The sequence below is a fragment of the Dictyostelium purpureum genome (genome assembly GCF_000190715.1).
Source record: "Dictyostelium purpureum unplaced genomic scaffold DICPUscaffold_5, whole genome shotgun sequence".
NCBI classification, from domain to species: domain Eukaryota; phylum Evosea; class Eumycetozoa; order Dictyosteliales; family Dictyosteliaceae; genus Dictyostelium; species Dictyostelium purpureum.
The window spans coordinates 99,286-123,782 of record NW_003519342.1 but is presented as its reverse complement, the minus strand read 5'-3'; the positions used below and the strand labels follow the sequence as shown (position 1 = coordinate 123,782).

Genomic DNA, 24,497 nt, shown 5'->3' with positions numbered 1-24,497 from the left:
ATAATAAAAAAGTATATTAACAATTTTTTTTATATCACAGTTTATTTATTCCGAGTTTATTTTTAATAAAAAAAAAAAAAAAAAAAAAAACAAAAAAAAATTACCCATTTTATATTATAAAAAATGGGTACCAATAATCATTATTTAATATTTATTATATTTATAATATTATTTATAAATTTAAATAATACCGAAATATTAGGAGTGCCTTCAAAAATTAAACCAGGAAGATATGGTGAAATATGTAAAGATTGTATTCCAAAGAAATCATATTTAGATTTTTCAGAATTATCTCCAACTGGATTCGAGTTGGTTGACAACGCAAAGTTGGAATGGTACGAAAATTTTCCAAAGGTCAAGGTCTCAGTAAATGGAACATCAAATCCAGTTATTATGGGACAAACACATCATTATAGCGAATTATTAGAAAATGTTAATTTTTTCAATATTACAGGACGAAATGATATTAAATCATTAATGCATTATTCTTGTGGTAATGCAACATCAAGTGTCGTATTCGAATTTACAAAACCAACTCAACAATTCTTTTTGGTTGTCTTTGGTATTACTGCAGAATCATCATTAACAGTCGATGCTTACGATGCCTATAATTATCCAGTCAATATGTTGAATTGGGATACTCTAGATCATGGTTTGCTCTCTTATAGTGGCGGAAATGGATCAATTCATCACCCACCAGCTGTTAGACAAACTCATAGTAGCGCAACTTTAGACTTAACCTGGTCCAACAAAGGAATGAGTAGTTACATCATTTTGGAGCCAAATCAAGATATCGCCAAAATTATTTTATCCGTAAGAAATACTGCTTGTGAAGGCCAATGTAAAGGTACAGCTCTTTATTACTCTTTAATTGCAGTTGGAGAATGTCAAGAAAGCACTTTATTCGCTATCGGTAATTATGTTTTCATTGATTCTAATCGTGACGGTATTAAAGAAGGCTCAGAAGATGTTGCAGCAAATGTCAAGGTAGAATTATATGACTCAATTTCAAAAAAATTATTAAAAACAAATACTACTGATTCAAATGGTAAATACATTTTCGACAATTTACCCGAAGGTGCTTATCAGGTTAAATTTTATCCACCACAAGGTTACATGATTACAAATATGGGTCAAGATAGTGTAGCAAATCCCTCAACTGGTTTAACCAACAATTTTCTCTTATCAATGAACGCATCCAACATTGAATTATCAAATGGTCAAACAAATGCAACTTATTGGAATCCAACCATTAATGCAGGTATCACTTTAATATCTTATGGAATTAAAGGAAAAGTTTGTAATGATCCAGATGACGATGGTAAAAGTGATGGATATTTACCAAATATCAAAGTTTCATTATACTCTTCCGATCATTCATCTCTTTTAAAAACAACTACTACCAATTTCCAGGGTGATTTCAATTTTGAAGACCTTCCAAAAGGAGAATATAGTATTTCATTTACATTACCAACTAATTATCAATACTCAAGTGAAGCTCTTAAAAAACTTGAAAAAGGATTTTTAAATCATATCAAATTAGATTCTAACAGTACCATTGAAAATGTTTTAAGTGGTGTTGAAATTTGTATGAAAGCCGAAACTTTTGCAATTGGTGGTTTAGCATTCAAAGACTCAAATGACAATGGTTTCTACGAAATGACAAATGAATCAGTTTTCCCAAATATAACAGTCGAATTATACAACCAAAATGGTGATAAAATCGCTTCATCTTTGACAAACCCATCCGGTTCTTATTACTTTGACTTATTAGTACCAGGTACTTATAACATCCACTTCCAAATTCCACCAGGTTATAAAGTTTCACCACAAACTACATTCTCTTTATCTGACCCTTCTGCATGGATTCGTAATATTGTCATTAGTGATAGCACTACAATTCAAATTCCAAATTTTATTGAAACTATTAAAGCAAACAATATTCTTTTAAATCAAAATTCCGGTTTTGTATTAAATAAATATGGTATTGGATCATTTGTATGGAATGATCAAGATAGAAATTCAATTAGAAATTCAAATGAAAGTGGTATTGCAAATGTAACAGTTAATGTTTTATTAAATGGAAATATAATTGCTTCAACAATAACAGATTCAAATGGATCATATTTGATTAATAACTTGGAACCAAATGATTATCAAGTTCAATTTGTACTTCCAGATTCAGAATATTTCAAATTCTCACCTCAAACTCATCAATCAAAACCAGATTCAAATGGCTTAGTCAATAGTGTTCATTTGGGTCCAGATAATAAAGAAATAATAGCTGGTATAGAACCAAATATAAATGCTGGTGTTTTTGAAATCGATTTTGCTATTGGTGATTTAGTCTATGTAGATGAAGATCGTAATGGAGTTTATAACAGCCAAAAAGATAAAGGTGCTCCATTCATTACTGTCAAACTCGTAAATGAAAAGACTTTTGAAGTTTTAACAACTCAAACTGCTCATGATGGTAGCTATAGTTTCAGTCATTTAAAGAATGGTAATTATTGTATTGAATTTACAATTCCTCAAGGTTTCCATGCTTCTCCAACTACTGATTACAGCGTTGGTGATGTAAATGGCCAAGTTTGTTTTACCATAGATTTAGAAAATGCAGATCCAATTTCAAAATATAAAAAACCATATTCCGCAGACTTATTAGGCGATTATTATGACGATACTATAGATCAAGGTATTATTATTAGTTGGTTCGCTATTGGCGATTTAGTTTTCTATGACGAAAATCGTGATGGATTATTCAATAGCCAAGTAGATAAGGTAGCACCCAATGTTACAGTGGTTTTAAATCAAAATGGTACAGAACTTTCAAGAACCAATACAGATCAAAATGGTCATTACATTTTTGATAAATTGGTACCAGGTGTTTACGATGTTCAATTTATTGCACCAAATGGTTACAATTTTACAGTTCTTTCAAAAGATAACAAAGCAAATAGCCAAGGTATGGTTAACTCTGTAGATTTAAGTTTTATCAGTGACTCAGTTGTTCCAATCGATCCATCTATTGATGGTGAATCAATTGAAGCTTCATACATCGATAGAACTGTTGATGCCGGCTTAGTTTCATTATTATTTACAATTGGTACTCATGCATGGATAGATTTAAATAATAATCAAGCAGATGACGATAATAAGGGTTTATCAAATGTTAATATTACTTTACTTGATTCAAAAGGAAATGTTGTTCAATCAGTCTTAACAGATGATAAAGGTTTATATAGTTTCAATAATGTTCCACCAGGCGATTATTGTGTAATAGCATCCAATCCAGATAAATACTATGCCATTTTACCAACTAGTCAATATTCAGTATTTGATGTCTCTGGTAAATATTGTTTTACTCTAACTCCAGGAGATAATTTAGTTAAAGATGATGTAAACATTGGTTATACTTCACAATTACAAATCGGTGAATTTATATGGGTAGATAGTAATAATGATGGTAGTTTTGATAAAAGTGTCGAAAGTTTATTAAATGATACTTTAGTTACAGTTACACTTTTAAATGGCAATGGTGCAACTATCTCTTCAGTCGATACAACAAATGGTCAATACCAATTCATAGATTTATTACCAGGAGACTATTGTGTTAAAATGACAATTCCCGATAATTACAAACAAGTTGTTGGTACTCCAGATTCTCCATTCAATGCTAGTTCAATTTACTGTTTCCGTTTAAATGAAACTTCTCGTAATGATATTAACATGGGTTTGATTCCATTGTTCAAAGTTGGTAATAATGTTTGGTTGGACCCATATAATGTTGGTAAAAAATCATCAGATTCCACTGGTGTTTCAAACTTTACTTTATATTTGGTTGATGATAAAGGAAATCAACTTCAACAAACCACAACTGATGACAACGGAGATTATTACTTTAAAGATCTGGAACCAAACAACTATTGTATTATTGCTAGTTTGCCACAAGGTTATTCACTTGTTAATACCTCCGAAGATAGTCTATTCAGCCCAGGAGTTGGTTCAATCATTCCAAATTTCATTTTACCAAATCCATCTGGTAACATTGCTCATTATTGTTTCTTCCCAACTAAAAATGACGATACTATAGACTTAGGTATTACTCCACTTTATCAAGTAGGTCATTTGGTTTGGATTGATGCTAATAACAATGCTCAATTAGATAGCAACGAAATCGGAAAACCTGATATTTATTTAGATTTAACTAACCAGGCTAATGGAGAAGTTATAACAACTATTACCGATTCAAAAGGAGAATATCAATTTAATAATGTACTAGCTGGTAATTATTGTATTTCAGTTGAAAATATTCCAAATAAATATAAAATTGTTGTTCCATCAAAAGATTCAGTTTTGGATGCAAACACAGCAAAACATTGTTTTGAATTAAAAGAATCCAATCTTAATATCAATATAGGTCTTGTTCCAGTAAATAATGTTGGTGAAGTTGCATGGTTAGATAAGAATAACGATGGAATTAAAGACTCCGATGAAGGACTATCTAATGTAACAATTAATTTAACTGATAAGGACGGAAATATTTTAAATACAACCACAACAGACTCAAATGGAAAATATAGTTTCGAAGATTTACCACCAGGTTCATATTGTGTAGAAGCAGATACTCCATTAGGTACAATCCCAGTTACTGGTAGTAATGATTCACCATTTGTAGATGGTAAATACTGTTTCGAGTTTACTGGACCAGAACCAATCGATAGAATTGATGTAAATCCAGGTTTTGTTGAAGTATTAGACATCGGTCAATACGTATGGGTTGATCAAAATAATAATGGTATTAAAGATGAAAACGAAATTTTATTACCAAATGTTGAAGTTCATATATTCTCACCAAATGGTACATCAATTGCAAATCTTACAACCGATTCAGATGGACGTTACTCACTCAAAGATCAAGTTCCAGGTTCATATTGTGTACAAATGGTTATCCCACCACATTTCAAACAAGTAGAAAAATCAATTGACTCACCATTTGACGAAAACACCAAATATTGTTTCAATATGACTGATAAATCAGTATTAGATGCCAATTTAGGTTTAATTCCATTATACAACGTTGGAGATAAAGTATGGTTAGATCCATTCAATACAGGTAAACAACAACCAGATTCACCAGGTGTATCTGACATTCCATTAACATTACTCGATAAAGATGGTAATCCACTTGCATCAACCACAACAAGCTCTGATGGTAAATTTAATTTCCCAGATGTTGCACCAGGTAACTATTGCATCGAAGCACAAATTCCAAAAGACAAATATAAACCAGTCAACAAATCAGATGATAGTCTATTCGAAGTTATTGAAAACAACAATAGTGATACAGTAACCGTTAAATATTGTTTCGAAGTTGTAGATCAAGATGTCAAACCACCACTTGGAGTTACACCATATTATCAAATAGGTTCATTAGTATGGATTGATTCAAACAACAATGATGAATTAAACCAACCACAAGATATCGGTAAATCTGATGTTGAATTAACATTAATTAACCAATCAAATGGTGAAACAAAATCAACTACAACTGATATCGATGGTAAATATTCAATTGATCACTTATTAGCTGGTAATTATTGTATTTCAGCCACCGCTCCAAATAAATTCAAATTTATTGTTCCATCAAAAGACTCTGTTGTTGATTCAGAAGGTAACTATTGTTTCGAACTCAAATCAGACAACCTTAATATCAATGCTGGTTTAATTCCACTTAACAGTGTTGGTGAAGTTGCATGGTTAGATAAGAATAATGATGGTGTAAGAGATTCCGATGAAACATTAGCCGATGTCAATCTAACTCTTACTGATTCAAATGGACAAGTTTTAGAATCAACTGTCACCGAATCAAATGGTAATTACAAATTCGAAGGTTTACCACCAGGTTCATATTGTGTTGAAGCAGATACTCCATTAAGTACTGTTCCAGTTACTCGAAGCCCTGATAATCTATTTGTCAATGGTAAATACTGTTTCGATTTTGCTGGTTCAGAACCAATCGATAGAATTGATGTAAATCCAGGTTTTGTTGAAGTATTAGACATCGGTCAATATGTATGGATTGATCAAAATAATAATGGTATTAAAGATGAAAACGAACCATTATTATCAGGTGTTGAAGTGCACATTTTCTCACCAAATGGTACATCAATAGCAAACTTTAATACTGATTCAGATGGACGTTACTCACTCAAAGATCAAGTTCCAGGTCCATATTGTGTACAAATGGTCATCCCAGAACATTACAAACAAGTACAAAAATCAATTGATTCACCTTTCGATGAGGATGCAACTTATTGCTTCAACATGACTGATAAATCAGTATTAGATGCCAATTTAGGTTTAATTCCATTATATAATGTTGGAGATAAAGTATGGTTAGATCCATTCAATACAGGTAAACAACAACCAGATTCTCCAGGTGTATCTGATATTCCATTAACATTAATCGATAAAGATGGTAACTCAGTTGTATCAACTAAATCAGATCAAAACGGAAATTATTTATTCCCAGATGTTGCACCAGGTCATTATTGTATTGTTGCAAATGTTCCAGAATCATACAAACCAGTTAACAAATCAGATGATAGTCCATTCGATGTCACATCCGACTCATCAGTTCAATTTTGTTTCGATTTATCAGAATCAATTGACAATGCTGATTTAGGTTTATCACCATATTATCAAATCGGTTCATTAGTATGGGTTGATTCAAATAACAATGATGAATTAAATCAACAAAAAGATATCGGTAAATCTGATATTGGGGTTACATTAACAAATCAAGCAAATGGTGAAGAAATAACTACTACAACTGATGTCGATGGTTCATACTCAATTGATCACTTATTAGCAGGTAATTATTGTATTTCAGCCACCGCTCCAAATAAATTCAAATTTATTATTCCATCAAAAGACTCTGTTGTTGATTCAGAAGGTAACTATTGTTTCGAACTCAAATCAGACAACCTTAATATCAATGCTGGTTTAATTCCACTTAACAGTGTTGGTGAAGTTGCATGGTTAGATAAGAATAATGATGGTGTAAGAGATTCCGATGAAACATTAGCCGATGTCAATCTAACTCTTACCGATAAAGATGGAAACATATTAAACACTACAAGATCAGAATCAAATGGTAATTACAAATTCGAAGGTTTACCACCAGGTTCATATTGTGTAGAAGCAGATACTCCATTAGGTACAATCCCAGTTACTGGTAGTAATGATTCACCATTTGTAGATGGTAAATACTGTTTCGATTTCGCTGGTTCAGAACCAATCGATAGAATTGATGTAAATCCAGGTTTTGTTGAAGTATTAGACATCGGTCAATACGTATGGGTTGATCAAAATAATAATGGTATTAAAGATGAAAACGAAATATTATTACCAAATGTTGAAGTCCATATATTCTCACCAAATGGTACATCAATTGCAAATCTTACAACCGACTCAGATGGACGTTACTCACTCAAAGATCAAGTTCCAGGTTCATATTGTGTACAAATGGTCATCCCACCACATTTCAAACAAGTTGAAAAATCAATTGACTCACCATTTGACCAAAACACCAAATATTGTTTCAATATGACTGATAAATCAGTATTAGATGCCAATTTAGGTTTAATTCCATTATACAACGTTGGTGATAAAGTATGGTTAGATCCATTCAATACAGGTAAACAACAACCAGATTCACCAGGTGTATCTGATATTCCATTAACATTAATCGATAAAGACGGTAATCCACTTGCATCAACCACAACAGGCTCAGATGGTAAATTTAATTTCCCAGATGTTGCACCAGGTAACTATTGTATCGAAGCACAAATTCCAAAAGACAAATATAAACCAGTCAACAAATCAGATGATAGTTTATTCGAGGCTATTGAAAGCAATAATAGTGATATTGTAACCGTTAAATATTGTTTCGAAGTTGTAGATCAAGATGTCAAACCACCACTTGGAGTTACACCATATTATCAAATTGGTTCACTTGCTTGGATAGATTCAAACAATGATCATATTTATGATACATCAGATTCAATTAAACCAGGAGTACAATTAACATTAACAAATCAAGCAAATGGTGAAATAAAATCCTCTGTTACTGACATTGATGGTAAATATTCAATTAATCACTTATTAGCAGGTAACTATTGTATTTCAGCCGCCATACCAGAAAAGTATAAATTCGTTGATAGAAATGACGACTCTGTAGCCAACTCTACCGGTGATTATTGTTTCGAATTAACTCAATCTAATCCAAATATCAATTTTGGTTTTACTCCAGTAAATAGTGTCGGTGAAGTTGCATGGTTAGATAAGAATAATAATGGTGTAAGAGATTCAGATGAAGGTTTATCTGATGTTTTAGTTAAGCTTACTGATTCTGAAGGAAATATATTAAACACCACCACAACAGATTCAAATGGTAATTACAAATTCGAAGATTTACCACCAGGTTCATATTGTGTTGAGGCTATTACTCCATTAGGTACAATCCCAGTTACTGGTAGTAATGATTCACCATTCTTTAATGGTAGATTTTGTTTCGATTTCACTGGCTCAAAACCAATTGATAGAACTGATGTAAATCCAGGTTTTGTATCAACATTAGATATTGGCCAATACGTATGGGTTGATGAAAATAATAATGATATTAAAGATGAAAACGAACCATTATTACCAAATGTTGAAATTCATATATTCTCACCAAACGGTACATCAATTGCAAATCTTACAACCGATTCAGATGGACGTTACTCACTCAAAGATCAAGTTCCAGGTTCATATTGTGTACAAATGGTTATCCCACCACATTTCAAACAAGTAGAAAAATCAATTGACTCACCATTTGACGAAAACACCAAATATTGTTTCAATATGACTGATAAATCAGTATTAGATGCCAACTTAGGTTTAATTCCATTATACAACGTTGGTGATAAAGTATGGTTAGATCCATTCAATACAGGTAAACAACAACCAGATTCACCAGGTGTATCTGATATTCCATTAACATTAATCGATAAAGATGGTAAAACTACTGTTTCAACTACAACAGGCTCAGATGGTAAATATAATTTCCCAGATGTTGCACCAGGTCATTATTGTATTGTTGCAAATATCCCAGAATCGTACAAACCAGTTAACAAATCAGATGATAGTCCATTCGATGTCACATCCGATTTATCAGTTCAATATTGTTTCGATTTATCAGAATCAATTGACAATGCTGATTTAGGTTTATCACCATATTATCAAATCGGTTCATTAGTATGGGTTGATTCAAATAACAATGATCAATTAAACCAACCACAAGATATCGGTAAAGCTGACGTAGATATAAAACTTACAAATCAAGCAAATGGTGAAGAAATAACTACTACAACTGATATCGATGGTAAATATTCAATTGATCACTTATTAGCTGGTAATTATTGTATTTCAGCCACCACTCCAGATAAATTCAAATTTATTATTCCATCAAAAGACTCTGTTGTTGATTCCGATGGTAACTATTGTTTCGAACTCAAATCAGACAATCTCAATATCAATGCTGGTTTAATTCCACTTAACAGTGTCGGTGAAGTTGCATGGTTAGATAAGGATAATGATGGTGTAAGAGATTCCGATGAAACATTAGCCGATGTTAATCTAACTCTTACCGATAAAGATGGAAACGAATTAAACACAACCACAACAGATTCAAATGGTAATTACAAATTCGAAGGTTTACCACCAGGTTCATATTGTGTCGAAGCAGATACTCCATTAAGTACTGTTCCAGTTACTGGAAGCCCTGATAATTTATTTGTAGATGGTAAATACTGTTTCGATTTTGCTGGTTCAGAACCAATCGATAGAATTGATGTAAATCCAGGTTTTGTATCAACATTAGATATTGGCCAATACGTATGGGTTGATCAAAATAATAATGGTATTAAAGATGAAAACGAAATATTATTACCAAATGTTGAAGTCCATATTTTTTCACCAAACGGTACATCAATTGCAAATCTTACAACCGATTCAGATGGACGTTACTCACTCAAAGATCAAGTTCCAGGTTCATATTGTGTACAAATGGTTATCCCACCACATTACAAACAAGTTGAAAAATCAATTGATTCTCCATTTGACGAAAACGCCAAATATTGTTTCAATATGACTGATAAATCAGTATTAGATGCCAATTTAGGTTTAATTCCATTATACAACGTTGGAGATAAAGTATGGTTAGATCCATTCAATACAGGTAAACAACAACCAGATTCACCAGGTGTATCTGACATTCCATTAACATTACTCGATAAAGATGGTAATCCACTTGCATCAACCACAACAAGCTCTGATGGTAAATTTAATTTCTTAGATGTTGCACCAGGTAACTATTGTATTGAAGCACAAATTCCAAAAGACAAATATAAACCAGTCAACAAATCAGATGATAGTTTATTCGAAGTTATAGAAAGCAATAATAGTGATATAGTAACCGTTAAATATTGTTTCGAAGTTGTAGATCAAGATGTCAAACCACCACTTGGAGTTACACCATATTATCAAATAGGTTCAATAGTATGGATTGATTCAAATAACAATGATGAACTAAACCAACCACAAGATATCGGTAAATCTGATGTTGAATTAACATTAATAAACCAATCAAATGGTGAAACAAAATCAACTACAACTGATTCAAATGGTCGTTATGAAATTGATCACTTATTAGCTGGTAATTATTGTATTTCAGCCACCGCTCCAAATAAATTCAAATTTATTGTTCCATCAAAAGATTCTGTTGTTGATTCAGAAGGTAACTATTGTTTCGAACTTAAATCAGACAACCTTAATATCAATGCTGGTTTAATTCCACTTAACAGTGTTGGTGAAGTTGCATGGTTAGATAAGAATAATGATGGTGTAAGAGATTCCGATGAAATATTAGCCGATGTCAATCTAACTCTTACCGATAAAGATGAAAACATATTAAACACAACCACAACAGATTCAAATGGTAATTACAAATTCGAAGATTTACCACCAGGTTCATATTGTGTTGAAGCAGATACTCCATTAAGTACTGTTCCAGTTACTGGTAGTACTGATAATCTATTTGTCGATGGTAAATACTGTTTCGAGTTTACTGGACCAGAACCAATCGATAGAACTGATGTAAATCCAGGTTTTGTTGAAGTATTAGATATTGGCCAATACGTATGGGTAGATCAAAATAATAATGGTATAAAAGATGAAAACGAACCATTATTACCAAATGTTGAAGTTCATATATTCTCACCAAATGGTACATCAATTGCAAATCTTACAACCGATTCAGATGGACGTTACTCACTCAAAGATCAAGTTCCAGGTTCATATTGTGTACAAATGGTCATCCCACCACATTACAAACAAGTTGAAAAATCAATTGATTCTCCATTTGACGATAACGCCAAATATTGTTTCAATATGACTGATAAATCAGTATTAGATGCCAATTTAGGTTTAATTCCACTATATAATGTTGGTGATAAAGTATGGTTAGATCCATTCAATACAGGTAAACAACAACCAGATTCACCAGGTGTATCTGATATTCCATTAACATTAATCGATAAAGATGGTAACTCAATTACATCAACCAAATCAGATCAAAATGGAAATTATCAATTCCCTGATGTTGCACCAGGTCATTATTGTATTGTTGCAAATATCCCAGAATCATACAAACCAGTTAACAAATCAGATGATAGTCCATTCGATGTCACATCCGACTCATCAGTTCAATATTGTTTCGATTTATCAGAATCAATTGACAATGCTGATTTAGGTTTATCACCATATTATCAAATCGGTTCATTAGTATGGGTTGATTCAAATAACAATGATCAATTAAACCAACCACAAGATATCGGTAAAGCTGACGTAGATATAAAACTAACAAATCAAGCAAATGGTGAAGAAATAACTACTACAACTGATATCGATGGTAAATATTCAATTGATCACTTATTAGCTGGTAATTATTGTATTTCAGCCACCACTCCAAATAAATTCAAATTTATTATTCCATCAAAAGACTCTGTTGTCGATTCAGAAGGTAACTATTGTTTCGAACTCAAATCAGACAATCTCAATATCAATGCTGGTTTAATTCCACTTAACACTGTCGGTGAAGTTGCATGGTTAGATAAGAATAATGATGGTGTAAGAGATTCCGATGAAATATTAGCCGATGTCAAATTAACTCTTACTGATAAAGATGGAAATGTATTTAATACGACAACAACAGATTCAAATGGTAATTACAAATTCAAAGATTTACCACCAGGTTCATATTGTGTAGAAGCAGATACTCCATTAAGTACTGTTCCAGTTACTGGAAGCCCTGATAATCTATTTGTAGATGGTAAATACTGTTTCGATTTCGCTGGTTCAGAACCAATCGATATATTTGATGTAAATCCAGGTTTTGTTGAAGTATTAGACATCGGTCAATACGTATGGGTTGATCAAAATAATAATGATATTAAAGATGAAAACGAAATATTATTACCAAATGTTGAAATTCATATATTCTCACCAAACGGTACATCAATTGCAAATCTTACAACCGATTCAGATGGACGTTACTCACTCAAAGATCAAGTTCCAGGTTCATATTGTGTACAAATGGTTATCCCACCACATTACAAACAAGTTGAAAAATCAATTGATTCACCATTTGACGAAAACACCAAATATTGTTTCAATATGACTGATAAATCAGTATTAGATGCCAATTTAGGTTTAATTCCATTATACAACGTTGGAGATAAAGTATGGTTAGATCCATTCAATACAGGTAAACAACAACCAGATTCACCAGGTGTATCTGACATTCCATTAACATTACTCGATAAAGATGGTAATCCACTTGCATCAACCACAACAAGCTCTAATGGTAAATTTAATTTCCCAGATGTTGCACCAGGTAACTATTGTATTGAAGCACAAATTCCAAAAGACAAATATAAACCAGTCAACAAATCAGATGATAGTTTATTCGAAGTTATTGAAAACAACAATAATGATATAGTAACCGTTAAATATTGCTTCGAAGTTGTAGATCAAGATGTCAAACCACCACTTGGAGTTACACCATATTATCAAATTGGTTCACTTGCTTGGGTAGATTCAAACAATGATCAAATTTATGAAATATCAGATTCAATTAAACCAGGAGTACAAATAACATTAACAAATCAAGCAAATGGTGAAATAAAATCCTCTGTTACTGATATTGATGGTAAATATTCAATTGACCACTTATTAGCAGGTAACTATTGTATTTCAGCTACTCCACCAGATAAATTTATATTTGTAGATAATAGTGACGACTCTGTAGCCAACTCTACCGGTGATTATTGTTTCGAATTAACTCAATCTAATCCAAATATAAATTTTGGTTTAATTCCACTTAACAGTGTTGGTGAAGTTGCATGGTTAGATAAGAATAATGATGGTGTAAGAGATTCAGATGAAGTTTTATCTGATGTTTTAGTTAAACTTACTGATTCTGAAGGAAATGTTTTACAGACAATGAAAACAGATTCAAATGGTAATTATAAATTTGAAAATCTTATTCCAGGTTCATATTGTGTAGAAGCTGTTACTCCATTAGGTACAATCACAGTTACTGGTAGTAATGATTCACCATTTGTAGATGGTAAATACTGTTTCGATTTCATTGGTTCAGAACCAATCGATAGAATTGATGTAAATCCAGGTTTTGTTGAAGTATTAGATATTGGTCAATACGTATGGGTAGATCAAAATAATAATGGTATTAAAGATGAAAACGAACCATTATTACCAAATGTTGAAGTCCATATATTCTCACCAAATGGTACATCAATTGCAAATCTTACAACCGACTCAGACGGACGTTACTCACTCAAAGATCAAGTTCCAGGTTCATATTGTGTACAAATGGTCATCCCACCACATTACAAACAAGTTGAAAAATCAATTGATTCTCCATTTGACGATAACGCCAAATATTGTTTCAATATGACTGATAAATCAGTATTAGATGCCAATTTAGGTTTAATTCCATTGTACAATGTTGGAGATAAAGTATGGTTAGATCCATTCAATACAGGTAAACAACAACCAGATTCACCAGGTGTATCTGATATTCCATTAACATTAATCGATAAAGATGGTAACTCAGTTGCATCAACTAAATCAGATCAAAACGGAAATTATCAATTCCCAGATGTCGAGCCAGGTCATTATTGTATTGTTGCAAATATCCCAGAATCATACAAACCAGTTAACAAATCAGATGATAGTCCATTCGATGTCACATCCGACTCATCAGTTCAATATTGTTTCGATTTATCAGAATCAATTGACAATGCTGATTTAGGTTTATCACCATATTATCAAATCGGTTCATTAGTATGGGTTGATTCAAATAACAATGATCAATTAAACCAACCACAAGATATCGGTAAAGCTGACGTAGATATAAAACTAACAAATCAAGCAAATGGTGAAGAAATAACTACTACAACTGATATCGATGGTAAATATTCAATTGATCACTTATTAGCTGGTAATTATTGTATTTCAGCCACCACTCCAGATAAATTCAAATTTATTATTCCATCAAAAGACTCTGTTGTTGATTCAGAAGGTAACTATTGTTTCGAACTCAAATCAGACAATCTCAATATCAATGCTGGTTTAATTCCACTCAACAGTGTCGGTGAAGTTGCATGGTTAGATAAGAATAATGATGGTTATAATGATCAAGGTGAAGGACTAGCTAATGTAACTCTTACTCTTACCGATAAAGATGGAAACATATTAAACACCACCACATCAGATTCAAATGGTAATTATAAATTCGAAGATTTACCACCAGGTTCATATTGTGTTGAAGCAGATACTCCATTAAGTACTGTCCCAGTTACTGGAAGCCCTGATAATCTATTTGTAGATGGTAAATACTGTTTCGATTTCATTGGTTCAGAACCAATCGATAGAACTGATGTAAATCCAGGTTTTGTTGAAGTATTAGATATTGGCCAATACGTATGGATTGATCAAAATAACAATGGTATTAAAGATGAAAACGAAATATTATTACCAAATGTTGAAATTCATATATTCTCACCAAACGGTACATCAATTGCAAATCTTACAACCGACTCAGATGGACGTTACTCACTCAAAGATCAAGTTCCAGGTTCATATTGTGTACAAATGGTTATCCCACCACATTACAAACAAGTTGAAATATCAATTGATTCTCCATTTGACGATAACGCCAAATATTGTTTCAATATGACTGATAAATCAGTATTAGATGCCAATTTAGGTTTGATTCCATTATACAACGTTGGTGATAAAGTATGGTTAGATCCATTCAATACAGGTAAACAACAACCAGATTCACCAGGTGTATCTGACATTCCATTAACATTACTCGATAAAGATGGTAATCCACTTGCATCAACCACAACAAGCTCTGATGGTAAATTTAATTTCCCAGATGTTGCACCAGGTAACTATTGTATTGAAGCACAAATTCCAAAAGACAAATATAAACCAGTCAACAAATCAGATGATAGTTTATTCGAAGTTATTGAAAACAACAATAATGATATAGTAACCGTTAAATATTGCTTCGAAGTTGTAGATCAAGATGTCAAACCACCACTTGGAGTTACACCATATTATCAAATCGGTTCAATAGTATGGATTGATATAAATAACAATGATGAATTAAATCAACCACAAGATATCGGTAAATCTGATGTTAAAATAACAAATCAGCCACAAGATATTGGTCTATCTGATGTAGATATAAAACTAACAAATCAAGCTACTGGAGAAATAAAATCAGCTATAACCAATGAAGATGGCAAATATTTAATTGATCACTTATTAGCTGGTAATTATTGTATTTCATTCACTCGTCCAGAAAAATACAGATTTATTATTCCATCAAAAGACTCTGTTGTCGATTCAGAAGGTAACTATTGTTTCGAACTCAAATCAGACAATCTTAATATCAATGCTGGTTTAATTCCACTTCATAGTGTCGGTGTAGTTTCATGGTTAGATAAGAATAATGATGGTGTAAGAGATTCAGATGAAACATTAGCCGATGTCAAATTAACTCTTACCGATAAAGATGGAAACATATTAAACACCACCACATCAGACTCAAATGGTAATTACAAATTCAAAGATTTACCACCAGGTTCATATTGTGTAGAAGCTGTTACTCCATTAAGTACTGTTCCAGTTACTGGAAGCCCAGATAATCTATTTGTAGATGGTAAATATTGTTTCGAGTTTACTGGACCAGAACCAATCGATAGAACTGATGTAAATCCAGGTTTTGTTGAAGTATTAGACATCGGTCAATACGTATGGGTAGATCAAAATAATAATGATATTAAAGATGAAAACGAACCATTATTATCAGGTGTTGAAGTCCATATATTCTCACCAAACGGTACATCAATTGCAAATCTTACAACCGACTCAGATGGACGTTACTCACTCAAAGATCAAGTTCCAGGTTCATATTGTGTACAAATGGTTATCCCACCACATTACAAACAAGTTGAAAAATCAATTGATTCACCATTTGACGAAAACACCAAATATTGTTTCAATATGACTGATAAATCAGTATTAGATGCCAATTTAGGTTTAATTCCATTATACAACGTTGGAGATAAAGTATGGTTAGATCCATTCAATACAGGTAAACAACAACCAGATTCACCAGGTGTATCTGACATTCCATTAACATTAATCGATAAAGATGGTAATCCACTTGCATCAACCACAACAAGCTCTGATGGTAAATTTAATTTCCCAGATGTTGCACCAGGTAACTATTGTATTGAAGCACAAATTCCAAAAGACAAATATAAACCAGTCAACAAATCAGATGATAGTTTATTCGAAGTTATAGAAAGCAATAATAGTGATATAGTAACCGTTAAATATTGTTTCGAAGTTGTAGATCAAGATGTCAAACCACCACTTGGAGTTACACCATATTATCAAATCGGTTCATTAGTATGGATTGATTCAAATAACAATGATGAATTAAACCAACCACAAGATATCGGTAAATCTGATGTTGAATTAACATTAATAAACCAAGCAAATGGTGAAACAAAATCAACTACAACTGATTCAAATGGTCGTTATCAAATTGATCACTTATTAGCAGGTAATTATTGTATTTCAGCCACCGCTCCAAATAATTACAAATTTATAGTTACTTCTAAAGACTCTGTTGTAAATTCAGAAGGTAATATATGCTTCGAACTCAAATCAGACAATCTCAATATCAATGCTGGTTTAATTCCACTTAACAGTGTTGGTGAAGTTGCATGGTTAGATAAGAATAATGATGGTGTAAGAGATTCCGATGAAACATTAGCCGATGTCAAATTAACTCTTACCGATAAAGATGGAAATGTATTTAATACCACTACATCAGACTCAAATGGTTATTACAAATTCGAAGATTTACCACCAGGTTCATATTGTGTAGAAGCTGATACTCCATTAAGTACTGTTCCAGTTACAGGCAGTACTGACAATCTATTTGTAGATGGTAAATACTGTTTCGATTTCGCTGGTTCAGAACCAATCGATAGAACTGATGTAAATCCAGGTTTTGTTGAAGTATTAGATATTGGCCAATACGTATGGATTGATCAAAATAACAATGGTATTAAAAATGAAAACGAAATATTATTACCAAATGTTGAAGTTCATATTTTCTCACCAAACGGTACATCAATTGCAAATCTTACAACCGACTCAGATGGACGTTACTCACTCAAAGATCAAGTTCCAGGTTCATATTGTGTACAAATGGTTATCCCACCACATTACAAACAAGTTGAAAAATCAATTGACTCACCATTTGACGAAAACACCAAATATTGTTTCAATATGACTGATAAATCAGTATTAGATGCCAATTTAGGTTTGATTCCATTATACAACGTTGGTGATAAAGTATGGTTAGATCCATTCAATACAGGTAAACAACAACCAGATTCACCAGGTGTATCTGACATTCCATTAACATTAATCGATAAAGATGGTAATCCACTTGCATCAACCACAACAAGCTCTGATGGTAAATTTAATTTCCCAGATGTTGCACCAGGTAACTATTGTATTGAAGCACAAATTCCAAAAGACAAATATAAACCAGTCAACAAATCAGATGACAGTCTATTCGAAGTTATTGAAAACAACAATAGTGATACAGTAACCGTTAAATATTGTTTCGAAGTTGTAGATCAAGATGTCAAACCACCACTTGGAGTTACACCATATTATCAAATCGGTTCATTAGTATGGATTGATTCAAATAACAATGATGAATTAAACCAACCACAAGATATCGGTAAATCTGATGTTGAATTAACATTAATAAACCAAGCAAATGGTGAAACAAAATCAACTACTACTGATTCAAATGGTCGTTATCAAATTGATCACTTATTAGCAGGTAATTATTGTATTTCAGCCACCGCTCCAGATAAATACAAATTTATTATTCCATCAAAAGACTCTGTTGTCGATTCAGAAGGTAATATATGCTTCGAACTTAAATCAGACAACCTCAATATCAATGCTGGTTTAATTCCACTTAACAGTGTTGGTGAAGTTGCATGGTTAGATAAGAATAATGATGGTGTAAGAGATTCCGATGAAATATTAGCCGATGTCAAATTAACTCTTACCGATAAAGATGGAAATGTATTTAATACCACTACATCAGACTCAAATGGTTATTACAAATTCAAAGATTTACCACCAGGTTCATATTGTGTAGAAGCTGATACTCCATTAAGTACTGTTCCAGTTACTGGAAGCCCAGATAATCTATTTGTAGATGGTAATTACTGTTTCGATTTCATTGGTTCAGAACCAATCGATAGAACTGATGTAAATCCAGGTTTTGTTGAAGTATTAGACATCGGTCAATACGTATGGGTAGATCAAAATAATAATGATATTAAAGATGAAAACGAACCATTATTACCAAATGTTGAAGTCCATATATTCTCACCAAACGGTACATCAATTGCAAATCTTACAACCGACTCAGATGGACGTTACTCACTCAAAGATCAAGTTCCAGGTTCATATTGTGTACAAATGGTTATCCCACCACATTACAAACAAGTTGAAAAATCAATTGATTCTCCATTTGACGAAAACACCAAATATTGTTTCAATATGACTGATAAATCAGTATTAGATGCCAATTTAGGTTTAATTCCATTATACAACGTTGGAGATAAAGTATGGTTAGATCCATTCAATACAGGTAAACAACAACCAGATTCACCAGGTGTATCTGACATTCCATTAACATTAATCGATAAAGATGGTAATCCACTTGCATCAATCACAACAAGCTCTGATGGTAAATTTAATTTCCCAAATGTTGCACCAGGTAACTATTGTATTGAAGCACAAATTCCAAAAGACAAATATAAACCAGTCAACAAATCAGATGATAGTTTATTCGAAGTTATTGAAAACAATAATAATGATATAGTAAACGTTAAATACTGCTTCGAAGTTGTAGATCAAGATGTCAAACCACCACTTGGAGTTACACCATATTATCAAATCGGTTCATTAGTATGGATTGATTCAAATAACAATGATGAATTAAACCAACCACAAGATATCGGTAAATCTGATGTTGAAATAACATTAATAAACCAAGCAAATGGTGAAACAAAATCAACTACAACTGATTCAAATGGTCGTTATGAAATTGACCACTTATTAGCAGGCAACTATTGTATTTCAGCCACCACTCCAGATAAATTCAAATTTATTGTTCCATCAAAAGACTCTGTTGTTAATTCTACTGGTCAATCCTGTTTCGAACTTACCCAGTCTAATCCAAACATTAATGTTGGTTTAGAACCACTCAACAGTATTGGATCAATTTCGTGGTTAGATAAGAATAATGATGGTGTAAGAGATTCCAATGAAACATTAGCTAATGTCAAATTAACTCTTACTGATTCAAATGGACAAGTTTTAGAATCATTTGTTACCGATTCAAATGGTAATTACAAATTCAAAGATTTACCACCAGGTTCATATTGTGTAGAAGCTGATACTCCATTAAGCACTGTCCCAGTTACTGGTAGTACTGATAATCTATTTGTAGATAACAAATATTGTTTGGAATTCATTGGTACCCAACCAATCGATAGAACTGATGTAAATCCAGGTTTTGTTGAAGTATTAGATATTGGCCAATACGTATGGATTGATCAAAATAACAATGGTATTAAAGATGAAAACGAAATATTATTACCAAATGTTGAAGTCCATATTTTCTCACCAAACGGTACATCAATTGCAAATCTTACAACCGATTCAGATGGACGTTACTCACTCAAAGATCAAGTTCCAGGTTCATATTGTGTACAAATGGTCATTCCAGAACATTACAAACAAGTAGAAAAATCAATTGATTCTCCATTTGACGAAAATACCAAATATTGTTTCAACATTACTGACAAATCAGTATTAGATGCCAATTTAGGTTTAATTCCATTATATAATATTGGTAAAGATGCTTGGTTAGATAATTTGAATGACGGCAAACGTAGACCAGATTCACAACTAGTTGCCAATATTACATTCTCTTTATATGATAGTAATAATGAATTAATTGCAACCACATCAACTAATAACAATGGTACCTATGAATTTACCGATATACCACCAGGAGACTATTGCGTAAGAGCCAAAGTTCCATATTTATATAGACCTGATTACCCATCATTAGACTCACCATTTAGCCCATTAGAAGATATTGATTCAAATGATTTTATCGTCGAAAACTGCTTCGAAATAACAAATATGGATATCGTTAACTCCAATTTAGGTTTAGTCCCAATATTAAGTGTAGGTGGTACATCATGGATAGATTTAGATATTTCCAATTACCTTTCATCCTCAGATATTTTCATTTCCAATGTATCAGTTGTTTTAACAAATGCCGAAGGAAATACTATTTACAGTACCAATACAGATGATGATGGTGGTTACTATATTGGCGGTTTATTACCAGATAACTATTGTCTTCAATTTGGATCCCCAACTGGTTATCAGTACCTCAATGGATCTAAAGATTCACAAGCCAACTCTACAGGCCAATATTGTTTCACTCTATCAAAAGATAGCCATAATATAAATGTTGGTTACAAAGTATTATTCGGTGTTGGCCATGTCGCATGGTTAGATAAGAATAACGATGGTAAACGTCAAGACAACGAATACTTGATGGATGTAAAACTATCTTTAATAGATGGTGATGGCAAAGTAGTTGGAAGTACCACAACTGATATATTCGGTAACTACTTCTTCTATCCACTTGTTTTAGGACGTTATTGTGTTGTCGCAGAAACTCCATTAGGATCTGTTCCAGTAACTGGTAGTAAAGACTCACCATTTGTTGATGGTCAAGATTGCATTAGATTCTACGGTTCCAAACCATTTAATAATACAGATGTAAATCCAGGTTTTGTTAAAGTATTAGATATTGGTCAATATGTTTGGATTGATGAAAATAATGACAACAAATATGAAACATCCGAAAAACTTTTACCAGGAGTTAAAGTTAATTTATTCTCACCAAATGGTACATCAATTTCGGACACAGTTACTGATTCAAACGGTCGTTATTCATTCAAAGATCAAGTTCCAGGTGATTACTGTGTAAAAATGGTTATTCCACCACACTATATTCAAGTTCCAACTAGTGTTGACTCACCTTTCAACTCAAGCACTGTTTATTGTTTCAAGATTACTGATTCATCAGTACTCAATGTAAACTTAGGCTTAACCCCACTTCATAATGTAGGTAATACTGTATGGTTAGATTCAAACAACTCTGGAATTCGTCCATCCAATTCAATTGGTATTTCCAATGTATCCTTAACATTACTTGATAACACTGGTAAAACAATTGCAAACACTATAACCGATAACAATGGCCTCTATGAATTCAATGATATTAAACCAGCTTCCAACTATTGTATTATAGCAACATTTGATTCAAATATATATTCATCTTCAAAAACAACTGTTGATAGCCCATTCTCGTCAATAAACAAATCTTCTTCCAAATACTGTTTCAATGTAACAACAACTGATGTTAATAATGTTAATCTTGGTTTAACTCCATTCTATACTGTAGGTCAAAATGTTTGGATTGATTCAACCAACAATGGTATTAAAGATATAAATGACCCATTAAAACCAAATGTCACATTATCATTAGTTAACCAATTGGATAATTCTAAACAAACTTTACAAACAGATATAACTGGACATTACCAATTCGATCACCTATTAGCTTCAAATTATTGTATTTTAGCAACAATTCCTGATACATATAAAGCTGTTATAACCTCAATTGACTCTCCATTCTCAAATGTTGATTCTACCTCCTCAAAATATTGTTTCGAATTAACCTCAAATAAAGACAATGCCAATCTTGGTTTAGTACCATTATATAGTATTGGTAAATATATTTGGGTTGATCTAAACGGGGATGGCCATCCACAAGCAACTGAACAACCATTTGCAAATGTTTCAATTTCAATATCCTCACCAGCCAATAACATATCAAAGAGTACTGCTACAGATTCATCTGGTAACTACAAATTTGATAACTTAGTTGTTGGTAATTATTGTTTATCAATGATAGTTCCACAAAACTATATTGTCTCACCACAAACATTAGATTCAGTATTTGACAACAAAGGTGGAAAATGTTTCACAATTAAATATGGTGACAATCAAAATCAAGATATTTATAACTCCGGTTTAATTCCACCACTTATCTCAATTGGTGACTTTGCATTCAAGGACATTAATGGAAATGGCAACTATGATAAGGGTCAAGATACTCCATACTCAAATTTGACTGTTTTATTATACAATCAAAATGGATCATTAATCAATACTACTACCACCAACTCCAATGGTATCTACCACTTTGAAAAACTTTCCCAAGGTATCTATAGTGTAGAATTTAAATACTCTAAAGATTTGAAACCAAGTCAAATGGCAAGCGACTCGCATATAAACAGTATGGGTAAAATTAACTTCAGTCTAAGTATCAATAGTCCAGATGTTACTGTTGCAACTCCAACTGATAGTGTATCAACCTTTTACATTAATCGTAATATTGATGCTGGTTTCACTCGAGAATTATTAAGTGTTGGTTTTATTGTATTTAACGATTTGAACAAAAATGGTGAAATGGACCCAGAAGAAGATGGTATGGAAGGTATTACTGTTAATCTCTTTAAGCAATCTAACTTGAATCAATCAATCAGCACAACAAAAACAGACAACAATGGCACATATGCTTTTGTTCATTTACTTCCAGATAATTATTGTGTCAATATCATCAAACCAGTAGAGTACTATTACTCATTCTCAAATAGTACAACTTTCAATAGAGTAAATAATCAAACAGGTTTTATTTGTTTCAACTTAACCGTTTTCAGTGATAAAGTAGGTAAGTATTTAATCCCAGGACATACAGAAGATCAATATCAAGACGCAAGTGAAAACTTTGGCTTAACTCCATTTAGATATGGTGTAGGAACATATGTTTGGATCGATAATAATGGTAATGGTGGTGCAGAATCATACGAACCACCACAAACAAACTTTACTGTTTCCCTTTACGATAGAGATTTGAACTTTGTCAACTCAACTTTAACCAATCCAAGCGGTATTTACATGTTTGATAATTTAATAGCAGGTATTTACTACTTAAAGATTACACCACCATTAGGTTACACTATTTCAAACAACACTCTCTTAGATAACAAAGCCAACGCAACTGGTTGGGTTGTTATTGATTTAAGCCAAAATGACAAGAATCTTATGGTAGCCGAATCATCATGGGGAGTAAATGCCGATTTCATAGATATTTATCAAGATTTCGGTTTAGTACCACCTAAAGTTGCTATTGGTAGATACGTTTTCGTTGATATTAATAACAATGGTGTAAAAGATAATGACGAACCAGGTTTAGCCAATGTTACAGTTACATTCAATAGCAGATCCAAACTTACTGATGCCAAAGGTTTTTATATCTTTGATAATGTAGAATTTGGAAATAATTGCTTCACCTTTACTCCACCAGTAAATTCTTATAAACTAGGTATCCACGGTCAAGATAATTTCCTATATGGTAATTCAAGTATGTGTATCAACATTGAAATGACCCCAGACACTATTGTTACCACCAGTAATGATGGCTTTAGAGCTTTCTATAAAAACTTTACATTTAATGTCGGTTTTATTCCAAAATCTTTAATCATCGGTAAATATTAAATATCAATTTTTCTAAATCATTATTATTATTA

General features: G+C 32.4%; 1 protein-coding gene across 1 annotated transcript in view; it reads left to right on the top strand.

Annotated features, from left to right (window-relative positions):
• Positions 1-24,497, top strand: part of DICPUDRAFT_96318 (uncharacterized protein) — a gene marked incomplete at its 5' end in the record, with an annotated part of 29,599 nt that overhangs the window by 1,220 nt on the left and 3,882 nt on the right. Inside the window, one exon of the mRNA XM_003283237.1 lies at positions 203-24,454. Within this exon, the coding sequence (XP_003283285.1) occupies positions 203-24,454 (24,252 nt within the window). The remainder of the gene's footprint in view (positions 1-202; positions 24,455-24,497) is intronic.